We start from the raw sequence: 16,335 nt of genomic DNA on the forward strand, positions 1-16,335 counted from the left end.
CTGTGTCGGATGCTGTCGCTTCTTCCATGATGTCAGGTCATCAGGAGTATAAAACATGCAGCAGACGCCATTACATCAGTTTTTCTTGCCCCAGATGTCACGAGCCCCCACAATAGGAAGCAATTACATGGTGTGAACACCCCCAGTAGAAAGTAAATACCAATGTTATAAGATATGGCCAAACAAAAAAGAATAGGTAGAAGTACAGAAAAGTCAGGGGGCTGGAGGGAGGACTGCAACAGTGAATACACTCTAACATCTACATTTACGGTAAGTTTACACAAGTGTAGTATGTTCTTTGTGTTTCACTGCTGCAGTCATCACATTTGGGTTGATTCCCAAAGCTAAGGATGGGTGGAGGCAGTCAAGAAGCATTAGGGCTGTCAAGCAGGCCCTGTAAGACTACTGTGGCAAATCCAGCTCCGGATTTAGAAAAGATATGTAAGTGGCAATGCTTGGTGAAGGTGTGTACAGAGCTCCAGGTTGCAGCTTCCAGATATTCCAGGTAGGGACTCCCCTGAGAAATGCTGTAGAGGTTGATGTAGCCCTAGTGGAATGTGTTCTGATCCCCTGTGGGGTAGGTTTCCCATGGTGTTTATAGCAGAAATGGATGCAGTGTGCTATCCATTTAGAAATGGTTTGTTTTGAAATGGCCTTGTCCTCTGTCCCTGTAGCAAAGCTGACTAGCAGCTGGTCAGATTTTCTGAAAGATTTAGTCCTGCCCGGATAGAACCTAAGCTGCCTGTACACATCCAGGGAGTGCAGGATCCTTTACCCTTTATTCTGAGGATTAGGGAAAAAGGTTGGCAAATGAATGGATTCATTTAAAGCCACACTAGACACCACCCAGGGCATAAATGATTGGTTAGTCCTGAGGGAAACCCTATCTGCATGGAAGATAATGAAGGGTTCCACAGCCATAAGGGCCTGCAATTCAGAAACTCTTCTTGCTGAAGTGATGGCTAGAAGTAAAGCTGTTTTCCAGGAGAGGAATTTTAACTCTGCTGAGGCAGCAGGTTTAAAAGGGTGGAAGCGTGAGTTTTTCCAATACAAAGTTAAGGTCCCAGGCTGGAGTGGGAGCTCTCCAGGTGTGTCTTAAATTTTTGGCTCCTCTCAGAAACTGTTTGACCAGAGGATGAGAGAAGAAGGGTGGCTCAGTATTATAATGAGCCAAGATGGCAGATGCATGAATCTTAATTGAAGACAAGGATAGGCCTTTGTGGAGCATTTCTGTTAAGTAATTTAGCACATGAGGTAAGCTGGGCACAGTTGTGTCCATTCCTGGAAACTGGCTCCAAGAACAGTATCTTTTCCACTTTTCTGAATAGGATTTTCTAGTACTAGGCCTCCTTGTCTCAAGGATGACATCCAGCACCTGTTTACTGAGGGTTGCTGGTGATGAGTTCAGGGGATGAGCCAGGCTGCTAGGTTCAGGGTTTGTAGTGGAGGATGCAAAATCTGGCCATCCTGCTGGGACAGCGGGGAGGGGGTGTGATGCAGGTGCCATGGTGGCAGTACTGTCATACTGTGCAAAAGTTGGTACCAGTGCTTGCATGGCCAGTCTGGTGCAAATCAGGATTGTCCTTGGCTTGTCCTGTTTGATCTTTAGTAGAACCTTAGACAGGTGGGGCAGATGGGGAAAGGCATAGATTGAGAGGTTTTTCCTTGTAAAGGACAGGGCATCCAATTTCCATGCTTGACTGTCGGGAGTTCTGGTGCAATATTTGCTCAATTGATAGTTCTGAGGGGAAGCAAAGAGGTCCATCTCTGGTGCCCCCACCTGTGGATCAGAAGCTTGAATGATTTGGGTTCCAGTTTCCACTCGTGTGGGTCCATTACATTTCTGCTTAAGTCATCTGCCAGTGAATTTAGTTTGCCTGGCAGGAACTGAGCTTGCAGGTGCACTTGATTGCTCAAGGCTGTGTTCCACAAAGCCATGGCTAACCTGCAGAGTGGGTAGGAATGGGTTCCCCCCTGCTTGTTTATGTACCACATACATGTGGTGGTGTCTGTATCAATACTTGCCCTGGAAGAATACGGCATTTGAAGGCTGTCAGAGCATTCTGTACAGCTAACATTTCTTTTTGATTGATATGCAGGTGCATTTGCTTTGGGCTCCATTTGCCTTGAATGCATTGTCCTGCCATGTGAGCCTCCCATGCATAGTCTAATGCATCTGTTGTTAGGGTTTGGGCAGCAGGGGGTTGAGTAAAAGGGAGTCCTTTGTTGTGGTAGCAGGCCTCTGCCCACCAAAGGAACTTTTCCCGTAGGCAAGGAATGACTGGAATTACTGTTTCCAGGTCCTGAGAATGTTGACACCAGAGACTTAAGTACCACTGAAGTTTCCTCATATGCAGTCTTGCATATGGAATTAGTAGAATGCAAGAGGCCATGAATCCTAGGGTGTGCAGATAGCTGGGTTTTGGTGGCCAGTAGATTGAAGTAGTTTGTCAAATAAATTTGTTTTTTCTGGAGTGAGGAATGCCATCTGGGAAGTTGTGTTCAAGCTTGCTCCCAGGAATACAATCTGTTGGCTGGGCAGCAGATGTGATTAATTTTTGTTGATGGTGTACCCCAGTGAAGTTAGAAGTCTTTTTACAAATATCAGGTGCTGGAGTAGCAATTCCTGACTGTCCGCCTGAATCAGGGAATAGTCCAAGTGTGGGTAAATTTGAATTTTTCTCTACCTGCAATATGCAAAGGCTGGAGCTAGGCATTTTGTGAATACCCTGGGCACAGTAGATAAGCCAAAGGGAAGTGCAGTGAACTAATAGTGCATAGGGCCTGCCCTGAAATGCAGATATTTCCTGCAAGATTCCCTTATGGGGATGTGCAAGCTTCTTTTAAGTCCAGGATGGCTAGCCAGGAGTCCTTGGCTAGCATAGGAAGCAGCTGGAGAGTAAGCATTTTGAACCTTGGAATGAGAATAGTCAGATCCACGATAGGGCACCCGTAGTTTTCTTTTCTGGGTACCAGAAACAGTCTAGAGTAAAAACCTTGTCCCCTTTGCTCTGCTGGGACAGACTGAATAGCCTTGATACTAAGAGAAAGTACTTGCTTTTGGGCCTCTGTCCACTGGTTTGGGGGGAGGTCTGGCCATCCACTTGGGGTTAAGTAGAATCTGTATCCCTGGCATACAATGTTCAAGAACCAACTGTCCTGGGTGATGTACTCCCAGTTTTTTGCATGCAGGGCGAGTTTTCCTCCTAAGGGTGCAAGTACTTGGGCAAGGCTTGGAAGAGTTAAGGATAAGTCATTGCGACATTTTACCAAAGGACGATGGCTTACTACTCCCTGTTTTAGAGGTGAGAGCACTTCACTGCTTAGATCTGTGCATACCCTGAGACTGTAATCTTGGTGGCCTGCTGCCCCTGGGCTTGGACTGAGAAGGTCTGGGAGGGACTGGAAAGAACAAGTTTTTAGAAGGCCAATGCCTACTGAATCTAGGTGGCTGTACCTGTAGGAAATCTTTAACAGTTTGCATAGATTTAGCTTTTTCCTCCATCTTTTTGAGGACAACTGCTTTATTGCTAAACAGGCGTTCTTGGTTTAATGGTGCATCTAGTAATTTTGCTTTGACATGGTCTAGCAAGATTTGTTCCTTAAGCCAAGCATGCCTTCTAAGAACAGACGCAGTGACAGCACCCCTGCAAGATGCTTCTAAGGCATCAAAACCACATTGCAAAGTATGTTTTCCAACTTGGTTAGCAGAATGCATTAACCCTTGTAAATCTTTATGTTCTGCACTATCAGGAATCAACATCATTTTCTGTTTAATTAGCTCCCCAATATGCTGCTGATACTTTAACATATGAAACTGGCAATTTAAAGCCCTGATGGCAAGAGTAGCAGAGGTGTATACCTTCTTACCCCATTTGTCTAAAGCTCTAGAGTCCCTGTCCGAAGGGGTAGTGTTTTTGGCTGTTGTAGCCTTAATGCCTTTAGGTCCTTGGGAAATGGTCTCTAGATCTGCAGTAGGATTCTTAGAGAGGAATTTGTGGGAGTCATGTACTCTAATACCAGTCAGGTTTCCTGGCAGCTGGAGGCAAAGTATCAGGGGTAAGGCTGGATTCCAAGAAGACATCATCTACAATATCCAGAATGGGAGGAATAGCTAGAGGCCTGTGCTGAGGCAAGTTTAAAAATTCCCCGAGTCTCTTTTTGGACTGTGGGTACTCCTGGCACTCCCAGCAGAAATGCTCTCTAAGGATATGCAGGGTTTCACAAAAGAAAAATAATCTGGTGGGGAAGCAGAGGGAATGGAATCTTCTGCATCATCCTCATAAGTAGATGAGGGTACTTCCTGGTAATCAGAAGGATCAGAGTCAACAGTCTCATGATCTGAAGAATCAGAAGGAAAATCAGTTATTTTGTCTTTTGGAGGGGGAAGGCTGGCTTCCCCTAATTAAAGTTATAAGCTCTTCAGCCATTCTAAGCCTTTGTTTCTGAGGCATGTGGGCCTGAGAATGCACTTTGGTTGTCAGTTTCCTAGGTGTAGTACGAACTATGGGCCTGAGAAATGCGGTATTTTTGGTTGGTAATGAAGTCGTTGGTTTAATATGAAAATCGGAAGGCCTGAATACACTCTCAGAAGCAGGTGCCTGCACAGCGACTCTGGACCCATCCAAGGTAGAGACATCAGCAGGTTCCATAGTCGAAGAAGCATCTCGTGGCATACCGGACTCCAAATGGGTCTCAGTAGAGGCCTGCAAATCTGTAGAAGCAGGTATCAGGGGCTGCAAAAGTGCCTCACTGAGTACCGGTGGACTGGCGACTAGCTTAACGGAAGCCTCATCGGCAGTTTCGGACATATGCAGTTTGTCTTACTTTTTTCGAAAAATCGGTAGTCGGATGGCTTATCAAAGCCATTTCGGACTACAGGGAATGAGAGCGAAAGAATTTAGCGACAAAAATAGCCCGACGAATAGTTTGGGCGTTGAACAAGGCACAAAACCAACAGCAAGGAACGTCATGGTCTGGGACTAAACAGGTGATGTAGTAAGAACGAAAATCTCTGAGGTATTTGCTTTCCACATTCAAGACAATTCTTAACTTTTTCTGACATCGGTTAGAGAAAGAAAACAGGATCCCCAATGGGGTACCTTTCTTTTAAAAGACTTCAGGTCTGAAAATCGAAAAATGAAAATTTTATGAGGCGGACGACCGGCACTTGTGAACTGCTTCTGCTTTGGACACTGCATGGCAAGAAAAGCCGATGTAATGGCGTTGTCTGCATGTTTTATACCCCTGATGACCTGACGTCATGGAAAAAGCGACAGCGTCAGACGCAAAAATCTCAAGACTCTGGTAGTAATCAGGCCAACTGAGGGCTACCTGCAGGCAGATAACCCAAACGTGATGACTGCAACAGTGAAACATGAAAAACATCTGGCTAGGCTAAAAAGGACCCAAAAGGGCAGTTAGCCTGGTACTAACCTATGAAAAGGGCAACTAAGTAGGCAATTGTTTACTGAATAGTCGCATGCTGTGTTGCATAACATGAAATACCACTGTTACTTAGCACCTTGCCCCATGGGAGAAAAAAATGGGAAAGGGAAAAAGAAACTTACAATGACAATCTAGCAAGAGAACTGGAATATTTCTTTCTTCTATAGCTATACTTAATACTGCCTTAAATCAGACGACTATCAAACCATCAATACCCAAGTTATGCAAATAACTAAATTCTTAAAAAATAATAATAATAAAATAAGAAGTCATTAGATATCAACTTAGACAACCTCCAAGCTTGACTCCTACTCATATTCTTTAAGAGGGATATGCACTATTTGCAGAAATGTAATTACTGCCAAACAATATTTTCCATACAACTACAAAGAAAATTTAACTTGCTGCACTGTTCTTTGTTCTTTCGGGGAACAAGAAACAGGCTGAGCTAAAATCCCCAACTCTCTTCATTGTAAGGCAACCATTATATTGCCCGTTTCAGTAGTGAGTGGTTTAATAATTGTAAAGCTTGTTACTTGATACGGAGATGTCTATGAACAAGTTGCATTTGTGATTGACAAGATTCTACTGCACAATCCTACTGCAGTGTTTAAAAAAAAAATTATATATGATTTCCTGTCAAATACAATCAACAATTGCATAGGGATAAAGGGAAATGAGAAAAAAATAGAACAGTCTCATTGTTACCATATTTTCTAGTTTTTGGCTCTCCAAACAGTAGCTTGCATCATTAGGACATTCTGCATCTATCAACATTACAAATCTTTGTTTCTGTGTCACGTGCCCCCTCTCTCATAGCTGCCCTTGAAATAGTATCATAAGTAGACTTTACTGTATGAATGTCAGTTTTAACCATACTTTTTCAAGCTATAATTAGCAGCATGTTTGCCAAGTAAAGCGTGCATATGTCATTTTGAAGTTGCTACAAAATGTGATTCTCATATGAGACCACGGGGGCTAAAGCACTGCTGTAAACTGATGCACTTTTCTAAGCTTGACTTCACCACTGATTGGCTACTGATAAAGATATAATAGCATGATCAACTGGGTATGGTGTGTGTGTGTGTGTGTGTGTGTGTGTGTGTGTGTGTGTGTGTGTAAATATATCCAGTTTAAAATTAAATGAGACAAATATCTTGACAGTTTTGTGCTGGTATTCATTAATCCGGTCACTAACTAGTCTATTAGCTTTTAAAGCATCCTGGAAATTATCAAAGAAGTGAGACTGTCCACTCAATGTAGAGGTTTTATTTTTCTATACATGTTATTTAGTGATGAGAAATCACTTGTCTGCCACTGAAGGTCTCAGATCAAAAATTTACTATCTCTACAAAATAGAAGTGTTTTGGAGGCAAACACAAATGCTGTGAGAAAGAATCCTCACGGTCAGATTCCTGAGAGAAGGAAGAATTAGTCAATTAAAAAAAAAAAAGTCACACACTGCACTAAAAGAGTCAGGGAAGGACTCCTCTATATAGCTGCCATTGTCAAACTTTGAGGGTAGCTGTGAAGATCTGCATTCCTGGGTTCATCTACAGACAACTATTAGGAGTGACGGAGGAATCAACACAGGACCTTTTTTCCTATTTCACCATTTTATCAGCTATACAAATATATTTGCTATCAAAGCACCGATAATCAAAGAAAGGCTACAAGATAAAAGAAGCCCAACCAGTTGGAACAAAGGTAGGCCTAGTTAATGGATGTTGATGAACGGAGCTCACCCCACCATAGAAATGCCTGCATATATGATGTGATACGAGGCGACACCAACATGAGTACTGATCTAGATGCTATTATCCTTTGAGAACACAGAGGTCAAAAGAAGAGTCTTTTGGTAACAACTTCCTATCCCCGTTTTTTGAAAATTATAATGTAAATACACTCCTCTGCAAGCAGAACTCAAACAGTACAATTTTACTACATTTTTGGGTGCCTCCTTTGTAGATTTCATTTTCTTTATTTACCTTTTCAGATTTCACCTTTTTATATTTTTTTGTCAATTCCCTCAGATCCGTACTTGTACAAAGTAATCTGGAAAATGCAGTCACAGTGCCAGATAAAAAGTTGACTGCCTATGACCATCATACTTCAAAATGTTTATTTTGAATTTCTTTAAAATACTTCAAAGAAAGGAGTAAAGACAGAGTAGCAGCAGAAGACACTATTGCAGATATCTCCATAATTAAGAAAAGTTGAGTAGAAGTTAAAGCTTCAGGCAAAGCTGCCTATACAAAACGCACCTTACACACCAAACATCGTACCATAGAATGCTGGCCTAGGACCAGTGCTGATGTTCACAGGGATAAAATCACAGCTGCCGAAAACACTGACAAGAAGGTGGAGAATGGGGGTAAATCTAAATATTCTGATTTATCAGTACACTGACTCATCCTGAAGATGATCATGAAGAATAACTGATTTACTTAGATTTAAAGGGGAAGGCTTAAACAAAATGTCAAAATACTATGGATCTGAATCCATTTCTATGAAGTAATAGTAAAACTACTATTGTGGAATTAAATTGGATAACTAGGTAACTCCCTGGATAAAACCATTCTTACTAGGTCCATAAAATGCAATATTTCACTAACAAAGTTTTCCAACATGACAAAATGATGTACTCTACAATTGTTGAAAATGATTATCAGTATTAATGAGAAGGATTTAGTGAACTGAGAGTAGATATTTAGACTATGACCAGTAAGAAAGTGCGCCTATTTTTTTTTTCAATTTTCATCCAATCAGATCTTGGTTACATTAAGTCCAGCCTCTTTCATTCAGCTGCTCCTGCCATTGTTCTTTTTTGAATGTGTCTATGCTCTTACAATTAAGGGTTCTCCTGTGATGTAGACCTGGATGGACTGATTTTTCCAGCCTAAAAACCTTAATTTTTTTTTGTCCCCGTCTTGTAGGCCTTGCAATGTGTGTACCTTCTTTGGCAATCAATTACAGATATATCTCTCTACTTGAGGGAGTTACTTGTAAAAAGAAGCTTCTCCATCATCTTCCTTGTCATTGGCTGGGACAGTATGGGATGACGATATCGGATTTGGGATGAAAATTCTAGCAGACACTGTCTTTTTTTTATTTTAACAAAATGCATCCAGACTATGCCCCTACTGTATTCTTTCATCTCTTTGTCCAGATGTTTTTTTTTTTTTTTTTTTAGTTTTATATCCCTTGATTTTCGGTTCATGTTTTTGCATTAACTAAAATTTGATTGTCTGGATGCAAGCGTTTCCAACAGTTGGAACACTTCAGGGGAGCCAGGAGAAGGAACTAAATTCTGGATGGTTATATGGTAAACTGTCCCAAAACGATTTATCAGCTGCAGAAAATTTCCCTTTCGAAGAGACAGTTGATATTTATACCAGCATGACATGGCAAATCTTAAATTATTACATTTTTACAATTGTATTTCAGAGATCTAAATATGGCATACTTGGCATCTACTGACAATTTAATTGGACAGCCTATGGCATTAAGAAATCCAGCGACTAAACTCCACCATATCAGATTTCAGTACTGCTTGTGAACATAAGAAGTTTGCTAAATCAATCATCATAAAATAAGTGCTATGACTTTACTACAAGTGAAGGATCAATGCAAAAGGCATCAGATGGCATTTCATTAAGGCCAGTAAAGGCTTAATTATGGTAGTCACAGACTTGAAATAGGTTACGTTATCAAAATGAATTTAACAGATACATACTGTGTGAGAAATACATGGATATACAATTTTTCTTAAGACTTATGAAACTGTGGATATAGTTTTTTCTGGATTCTTTACAAGGGGTTTGATTAGTGAAAATAATTTTGAGCTTTACAAAGTAGCCAATCCTGCTATACCATCACTCTTTGGTACACCAAAAACTCAGGAATAAACATTTCTTTCTGGATAGCAGTATATAAATATATTTCTCTATAACTGTACCTACAAGCAATATATAAATATGTTTCTCTATAACTGTACCTACATTTTCAAAGTTATGAATCCTTTGCTCTGTAGTATACTCTCATTATTAGAGGAGTCACACAGACAAACCCTTCAGCAGAATCTACAAGAAAACCCTAGCCAAACTAGTGTCTTCCTGTGTAATACTTTAAACCTCCTGTAGTGGAGGCCCATGGGATACATGGAATGACTCCTTAAGAGCATACCAGTATAGCAGTTATATTGCCACTGCTCATGACTTTTGCATTTGAGTCTTTATGGATACATTCGGGCCAATAAAGCTAAACCCCATAAGATGTAGATCTACTCAAAGCTACATTTCTTTTTTTTTTTTTGACAAAATTAATGTTGTTGTAATAAAACCTGACAACTGGTTTGTGACACTAAAATCTATCATAAGATCCCTCATTATGAAGGGATTATTTATATGAAGCAAATTAAATGTAAAAGCCATGCTTGAGATTTTTTCTTCGAAGTAAATACTATCAACAAATCACTAATGGGTGATGGTGATGACTCCCAGCTTTTTTAATCTAGTGATGGCAAGGATGGAGGAAAGATGTCAACAGTTCCAGGTTCTCTGACCAAACCATATTTTACATTTACTTTACAGATTCTTTTTAATTTAGAAAAAAAAGACAGATTACTTTAATTATATTAACAGATTAACAGTACCACTGATCTTCCGACCTTCAAGAGGTACTATAGCAATAACCCAGCTGTCACATACTGCCTTAATGAATTAGTCTGTTACAGTTAAGTGAAGCAAACAACAAACAGCAGCAGCAATATAATTGAAAAAGGTCAAAAACCTTGTTCACATCTCCAAACTAATAGTTCCATTTCCAAGTCTACCAAACATGCAGCATCTGATTTCCACTCAGCATGCTACCAGACTTTTAAAACACAATTAAAATGTGCCAAGTTGTTTTGTGTTCTTGTCAACAACAAGCATTACCAGTGATAATTTTAACAAAACATCAAGCCAGACTTTGAATTTGCAAATTATATTCTCAAAAATGTAGAAAGTGTATATAAACAAACTTTGTTACCAATGTTTCTGTCACCAGTGTTCTGCTAGTAAAGTTCACTGTAACTACAAAACCACTAAGCAAACCATGAAAATTCCACAATGGTTAAATAGCTGGTAAACTTACTATTTCTTTTTACACTCCAGTGCCCGATCCACCTTGAACTCAGGTAAACTAATGAAGCCTTCTGCTTTCTCTGCCTGAAAAGGAACATAGATAATATCACCATAAACTGAACAGCTAATAAGAAAATGAACATTCAGGAGCAAATTCTGTGCTTCTGCTTCACAAGAACTGAAATGCACTACATAAACATTTTTGGGGAATGGACATAACTACAATCAAAAACCCTGCTGCATCAAATAGGTGAAATAGCAACTTGATACATTACAGTTGCCATCTTTCTTGGTTAAGAGTATAAAAAACACTGAATATGCTAAACCTGCATAGGTTTGCTGATCACCAGGGTAGCTACTTTTGGCCAGTATACAGAGACTTGTATGCTACTACAAATACAGACAATGCAGTTTTTCGAATAACTTTAGTTTCAGGACTGTGATAATTAGACCTACCTTTCAAATTCTGTTCATGAGTTCCAAAGGTATGCTCTACATTTAATTCATCATTTTAAACAGCAAAGTTGTGCTTGTTGCACAAAATATTTATTTATTTAACATCTGTTTACTGGGAAAGACTGACTGGAACACAGCCCATTTTCAGTAGAGGCCCTAGGAAAAAAGCTCAAGACACATCTTTGGCATGCAGGAGGACATGCAGACTCCTCACAGAAAGCACCCTGGCTGAGAATTCATCCGGAGAATCTCTTGCTGTGAGGTGACAATGTTAACTGTTGCACCACTGCGGCCCCCAAATACACTTAATACTGCTTTTCAGGTACATTCATTCACACTGCAAAGTATTTTCAATAATTAAGAGAGTCTACTACATAAAACAGAGACCATTATTTTAAAATTAACATTCTGTTTGAAGACTTAGCTATATAAATTAAGCATTACAACTATATTTTATCAAAAAAGTATCATAAAAAGATGCTGTCAAACATCTTCGCACAAATATTGTAGGGAGCCGGGAGAAAAGGCCATGTGATTTATATCAACAGAGTTAGGGTTCTGTAAAGTGTTTGAGAGCTATGATATACTGTTCAAGGTATTACTGTGAGAATGTGTGTGTGTACATGTGTGCGTCTCTGTGCACATGTGTATGTGTGCTTGTGTGTATGTGCACATGCCTGCAAGGGGGGTGTCCTCTGGTTCTCTACTCCCAAATGTATGCACTTTATTCTAAGCATGTTCGTGAGGGAGATGGAATGCTGAAACTAATATAACAGAATCAACACAATGTAAATCTGTCAGCCAAGTGACATTCTCATTGGTGTAGCAATACAGCACAAACAGTTAAAACCACATGCTGGTAAATGTTACATCTTGCACTACTGAGTTCGATCTCCTTACTTACATGCTCTCAAAAAACAGATAACCAGATCAAACTCCAGTCACCCCTTGAAAGGAGGGGCAGTGCTCAGTTGAGTCTTACCTGTTTAAAAAAGGAGTCTATAAAAAGAAATTCTATTTACTATTTATGTTTTGTTACATGGGCAGTCAAGGTGGGCTGAAGAACATTTTTAACTGAGGCCCAGAAAGAAAATCTCCAGAAAATGTTACGATTAAAGGATATAAACAAAACAAGTAAATTATGCATAAAGGATCATAAGACGGTTTATGATGATCAGTCCTGTGTGTTTGAGAAATAGATTCTATTTTAAGAATGCATACTGAAGTTCTGATCAAAGACCCCGATCATAATTATTTGTAATTGTAAGAAACTGAAAATACTGTACTGTACCATAATTAGGTGGAAAGACTGTATGCAAGGAGACTGAGAAATGAAAGTCTTAATTACCCAAGCTCATGCTGAACAGGTGCCAGTTTCTCCTTTATGGACAGAGTCTTGTGCACTTTTCAGAATGAATTCTCCAAACACTGCAGTTTATTTAATAAGGTTTTATTAGATGTTCACAATATCCAAGTACTGTCTTCATTAACAGTACTGATAAACAATTCAAGTTGCTGCACATCATATTCTGATTGTCCTGAACAACGTAAACAGACAGTCTCTAGATGACCTGTTTTCTGTACTCGGGCACGAGTGGTTGACATCTTCTCTGAAGTAACAAGTCGAACGTACTTACTAACCTTAACTGAACTGCTATCCTGAACACAACATATTTTATTGCTTCAGTCCAGTATTTTACTTACTTTCTCTAACCTTGGTCTCTGGCTTTGTCTTGTACGTGCAACATTCCATTAAAGAACATTCAGTAGCTGACAAGATTATATCTTTCCCATGAACAAAGAACATTCTGTCTGAACACTTTATGCTCATCTTTTCTTTTTAATAAACTGTCTTCCATACTTGGCCAAAAAGGTTATTTTCCGACAAGGTTATTTTCCTTTCCGCTTAACTGTCTTTTATGCATAAAAAAGAAACCATTTATTTTACCCTTTAGGGATTTCAATTTATTAGACAGGCTAATCTAACAGTTGCCCCTGAGGTATACCTCTCAAGTGTACCTCATTACGAGGAACGTGCCTCATTTGGGGTCTTAAAAAGTTCATGTTCCTCAAAGTTCCACATTGAAAGACTGTCACAAATTCAGTGTTAGGAATTTTTTAAATTGAAATCCATTGTAAATAGAAGTGAATCATATTAATTAAAATATCTTCTTTATAAGTAAAACCAACGTATTTTAACCATTCTATGACCTTCCTAGTTGAGGTTGTTAGTAAGCCATTAGTATGTGTTCCACATTTTGCCCATTTGTTCAACATTATGAGGGAAAATGTTCATTTTGGACATGGAAGGTTGAGAGCTATGCCCTAAGGTTCCTGATGAAAGTCTACTGGGACCTACTTCTGTAGTTACCTTATATTTATATTGCTAACTACTGTATTTAGTTTTATGCTGACTTACAATCTGAAAATAAAAAAAATTGTATTTGGTAAACCTGCAATTTTAATTTTGACTACTACATATCACTTGAGTATTTATGCGCTGTTTGGATTGAAGTCTTAACTTTATGATTTGAATTAACTTGCAATTTTAAATTTGACCATTGTGTCACTTAAGCATTTATGGCCTCTGAATTGAAATTTCTTAACTTTATGATTTGATTGAGGGTTTTTAATGTAGGGTTAAGTCTGCAGCATATTATACACACCTCCTAAAATATTTTACATCTTTTTTTTTTAGCTGAGGATTTTAAAAAACGTATACCTTATGATAAGCCAAATTTTCTGAAAACCTACATAACTAGTAGCTGATGGTTGTACTAGCTGCTTACAAACTTACTCCTAGGACTGGACTGGCAACTTTGCATTGCGCCCTTTTCTCAGCATCCCCCTGCATGTCTTGGATTTTTGCCAGATTTGCCTCAACCATTGACCCTACTTGGTTCACCTCAATTATACCTTTTACACCTTAATTTTCTTTTACTGCATTGGATATAGAGTAATCCCCTCCTTGGCAGTTTTTCTGCCACATATTGTATAGCCCATCAAGCATGATGGCTATTTTCTGAAGACTAATTGAAATCTGCACTAAAAAGATAACTTATTGAAGCATAATTACCACCTTCTGTCTTAACCTGTGTCTATAAATTTTTATTTAAATGTGTTCTATAATGCTACTTACCTTTTTTACTTTTATGAATATTTATGAGCTATAATAGTTACTAAAACCTATACTTTATGTATTTTAAGTCTATACCTTTGCATTGTCTGTTAGTGCTGTTAATTTCTGACTAATGTACAATAATTATGTAACATGCACTGCAATCTGTAAATGTGCACTGTAATCTATAAACTAACAAATTAAGCCTGCCCTGGTATGCCTTGAGATCATTGAATAACTATTACCTATTATTTAAATAAGCCTGTAAAAAATTATTCTGTTACCTTAACTAATGACTGAATAATGTGAAGTATTTTGAGATTTGACTGAAATGTATTATACTGAACACAACTGAATATGAAGGTCATATTCTGAAACTTGACTGATATTTACATTAGCATATACTGAATATTTAAAAATAGCTGTGTATATTCCGGAAACTAAACTAAAGGAATATCTTTTGCCAGTGTTAACTAAACACAGGCAAAAGGCATTGCTGAAACTGGTACATGTTATATCCTGAGAACCAAACCATTATTGTTTGAACATAGATGTACTGAAACTAATATTGTACAATTGTCTGAAAACAGGAGAACATTTTGACAGTGTTACCTGAACACAAATAAACTGGAATCTATCTGAACACAGATGGATGGGAAACTACTACTGCTGTACAATTGTTACTATGAACCTGAAAATATGAGAACATTGTCTGAAAAGATACATACTTGCTTTTTAACTTGTACATTTTTAACTTTAAACAAATATTGAAGAAATAACTGAAATACACAGTCAATTTCTGCCTCACAGTTCTTTGCCAAATTTTGCTCTGTATTGTTCCAGTTACTGATGAGATAAAGGAAGGCCTGCTTTAATGCTGAAGTGTCTTTTTTGTATTTAGGCCTTTTAAACCTCTTCTTTTCATTTCTTGTGCAAGGCTAGGTAGCTAAAGTTCTTGACTGTATTTAGTATCAGGTCCTTACAAGAACATTTGCATCTTTAATAATTATAAACATATAGCATTACTTATTGGCCTGACCTTATTTACATTTTACTGCATGAAATGCAGCTTCAACAACTATAAACTGGCAGCACTGCTTGCAGTGCTGACTTTATTTACATTTTTCTACATGAAATAAACATTTGCTGCTAATAAACTATTGCAAGTCTGTAGGCAAACTGATTTTTTACAATATCTTATTAAAATTTAACATAACACCAAAGCTGCGGTGGTGCAGCGGTTAGCGTTGTCGCCTCACAGCAAGAGGTTCTCCTGTTCAATTCTCAGTTGGAGCACCTTTTGTGTGTAGTCTGCATGTCCTCCCTGTGGTCGAGTGATGTCTAAAGACATGCAGGTAGGTGCGTGCATGAATGGGTGTGCCTTCTTTGAAGGCTGGGCATTGGGCTGGCAACTCGGCACCATAAAAATCCACTACCAATCATTAGCAGACCGGAGTTCCGCTGTAGCGACCCCCAACCGGGAAAAGCTGAAAGAGAAGACCTAACTTTCACATGTCCATTTCTAAAATGGTACTGTCACATCAGGAATGTAACCAGAATTTTGCTGTTATTCTCTTTTCAGGCTGATTGGCTTTATTGAAAAAATTTAATTTCCAAAGGCTTGCTGCTGACTGTAGCTACTTTTGACCCTTTAAACCCTGACAGCGTGAAAACTGTATTTAAGTCCTCTGGCAGAGGTCTGTTTGTAACTGAAACTGAAGCCCCTATATCAAACACATTGTGCCACAATTTCTTTTCCATGAGTAATAAAATGTATGGCCTGCCATCCTTTTTCAACCTTGAATGCAGTCAAATAAACCAACTGATTTGGCGCTGGACTATTATAGCCTTTATACATATTCTGAAAATCTGGTATGCCACTGGCTTGAACTTTGCAATTTTTTTTTTTTTTGTTACATGCCCAAATTTTTACAAAAAAAAAAAAACATTTAAATGCTGGGACTGGTGAAGTCTGTTTTACTGCTACAATATCAGTATTTACATGAAAAATCTTATTACTGGCATCTGATGCTTGCAAAATCTGTTTCTGTCTCACCACCAAATGGACAGCTTTTCTAAGGTCTTGTGTGTAGCAATTACATTTAACTTGATAGTTGTATCAACTTTCTGAACTTATTTAAATGAAACTCAAAGTAGTAATGTAACACTGAGCATTTCTGCACCTAT

At 38.7% G+C, this 16,335-nt stretch overlaps 1 protein-coding gene across 1 annotated transcript in view; it reads right to left on the bottom strand.

Annotated features, from left to right (window-relative positions):
- Positions 1-16,335, bottom strand: part of IPCEF1 (interaction protein for cytohesin exchange factors 1) — a gene marked incomplete in the record, with an annotated part of 1,177,958 nt that overhangs the window by 389,284 nt on the left and 772,339 nt on the right. Inside the window, 1 exon segment of the mRNA XM_044063366.1 lies at positions 10,585-10,658. Within this exon segment, the coding sequence (XP_043919301.1) occupies positions 10,585-10,658 (74 nt within the window).

The sequence above is a fragment of the Protopterus annectens genome, chromosome 1.part0, assembly GCF_019279795.1.
Source record: "Protopterus annectens isolate FY-2018-M chromosome 1.part0, PAN1.0, whole genome shotgun sequence".
Classification (NCBI taxonomy): Eukaryota; Metazoa; Chordata; order Ceratodontiformes; family Protopteridae; genus Protopterus; species Protopterus annectens.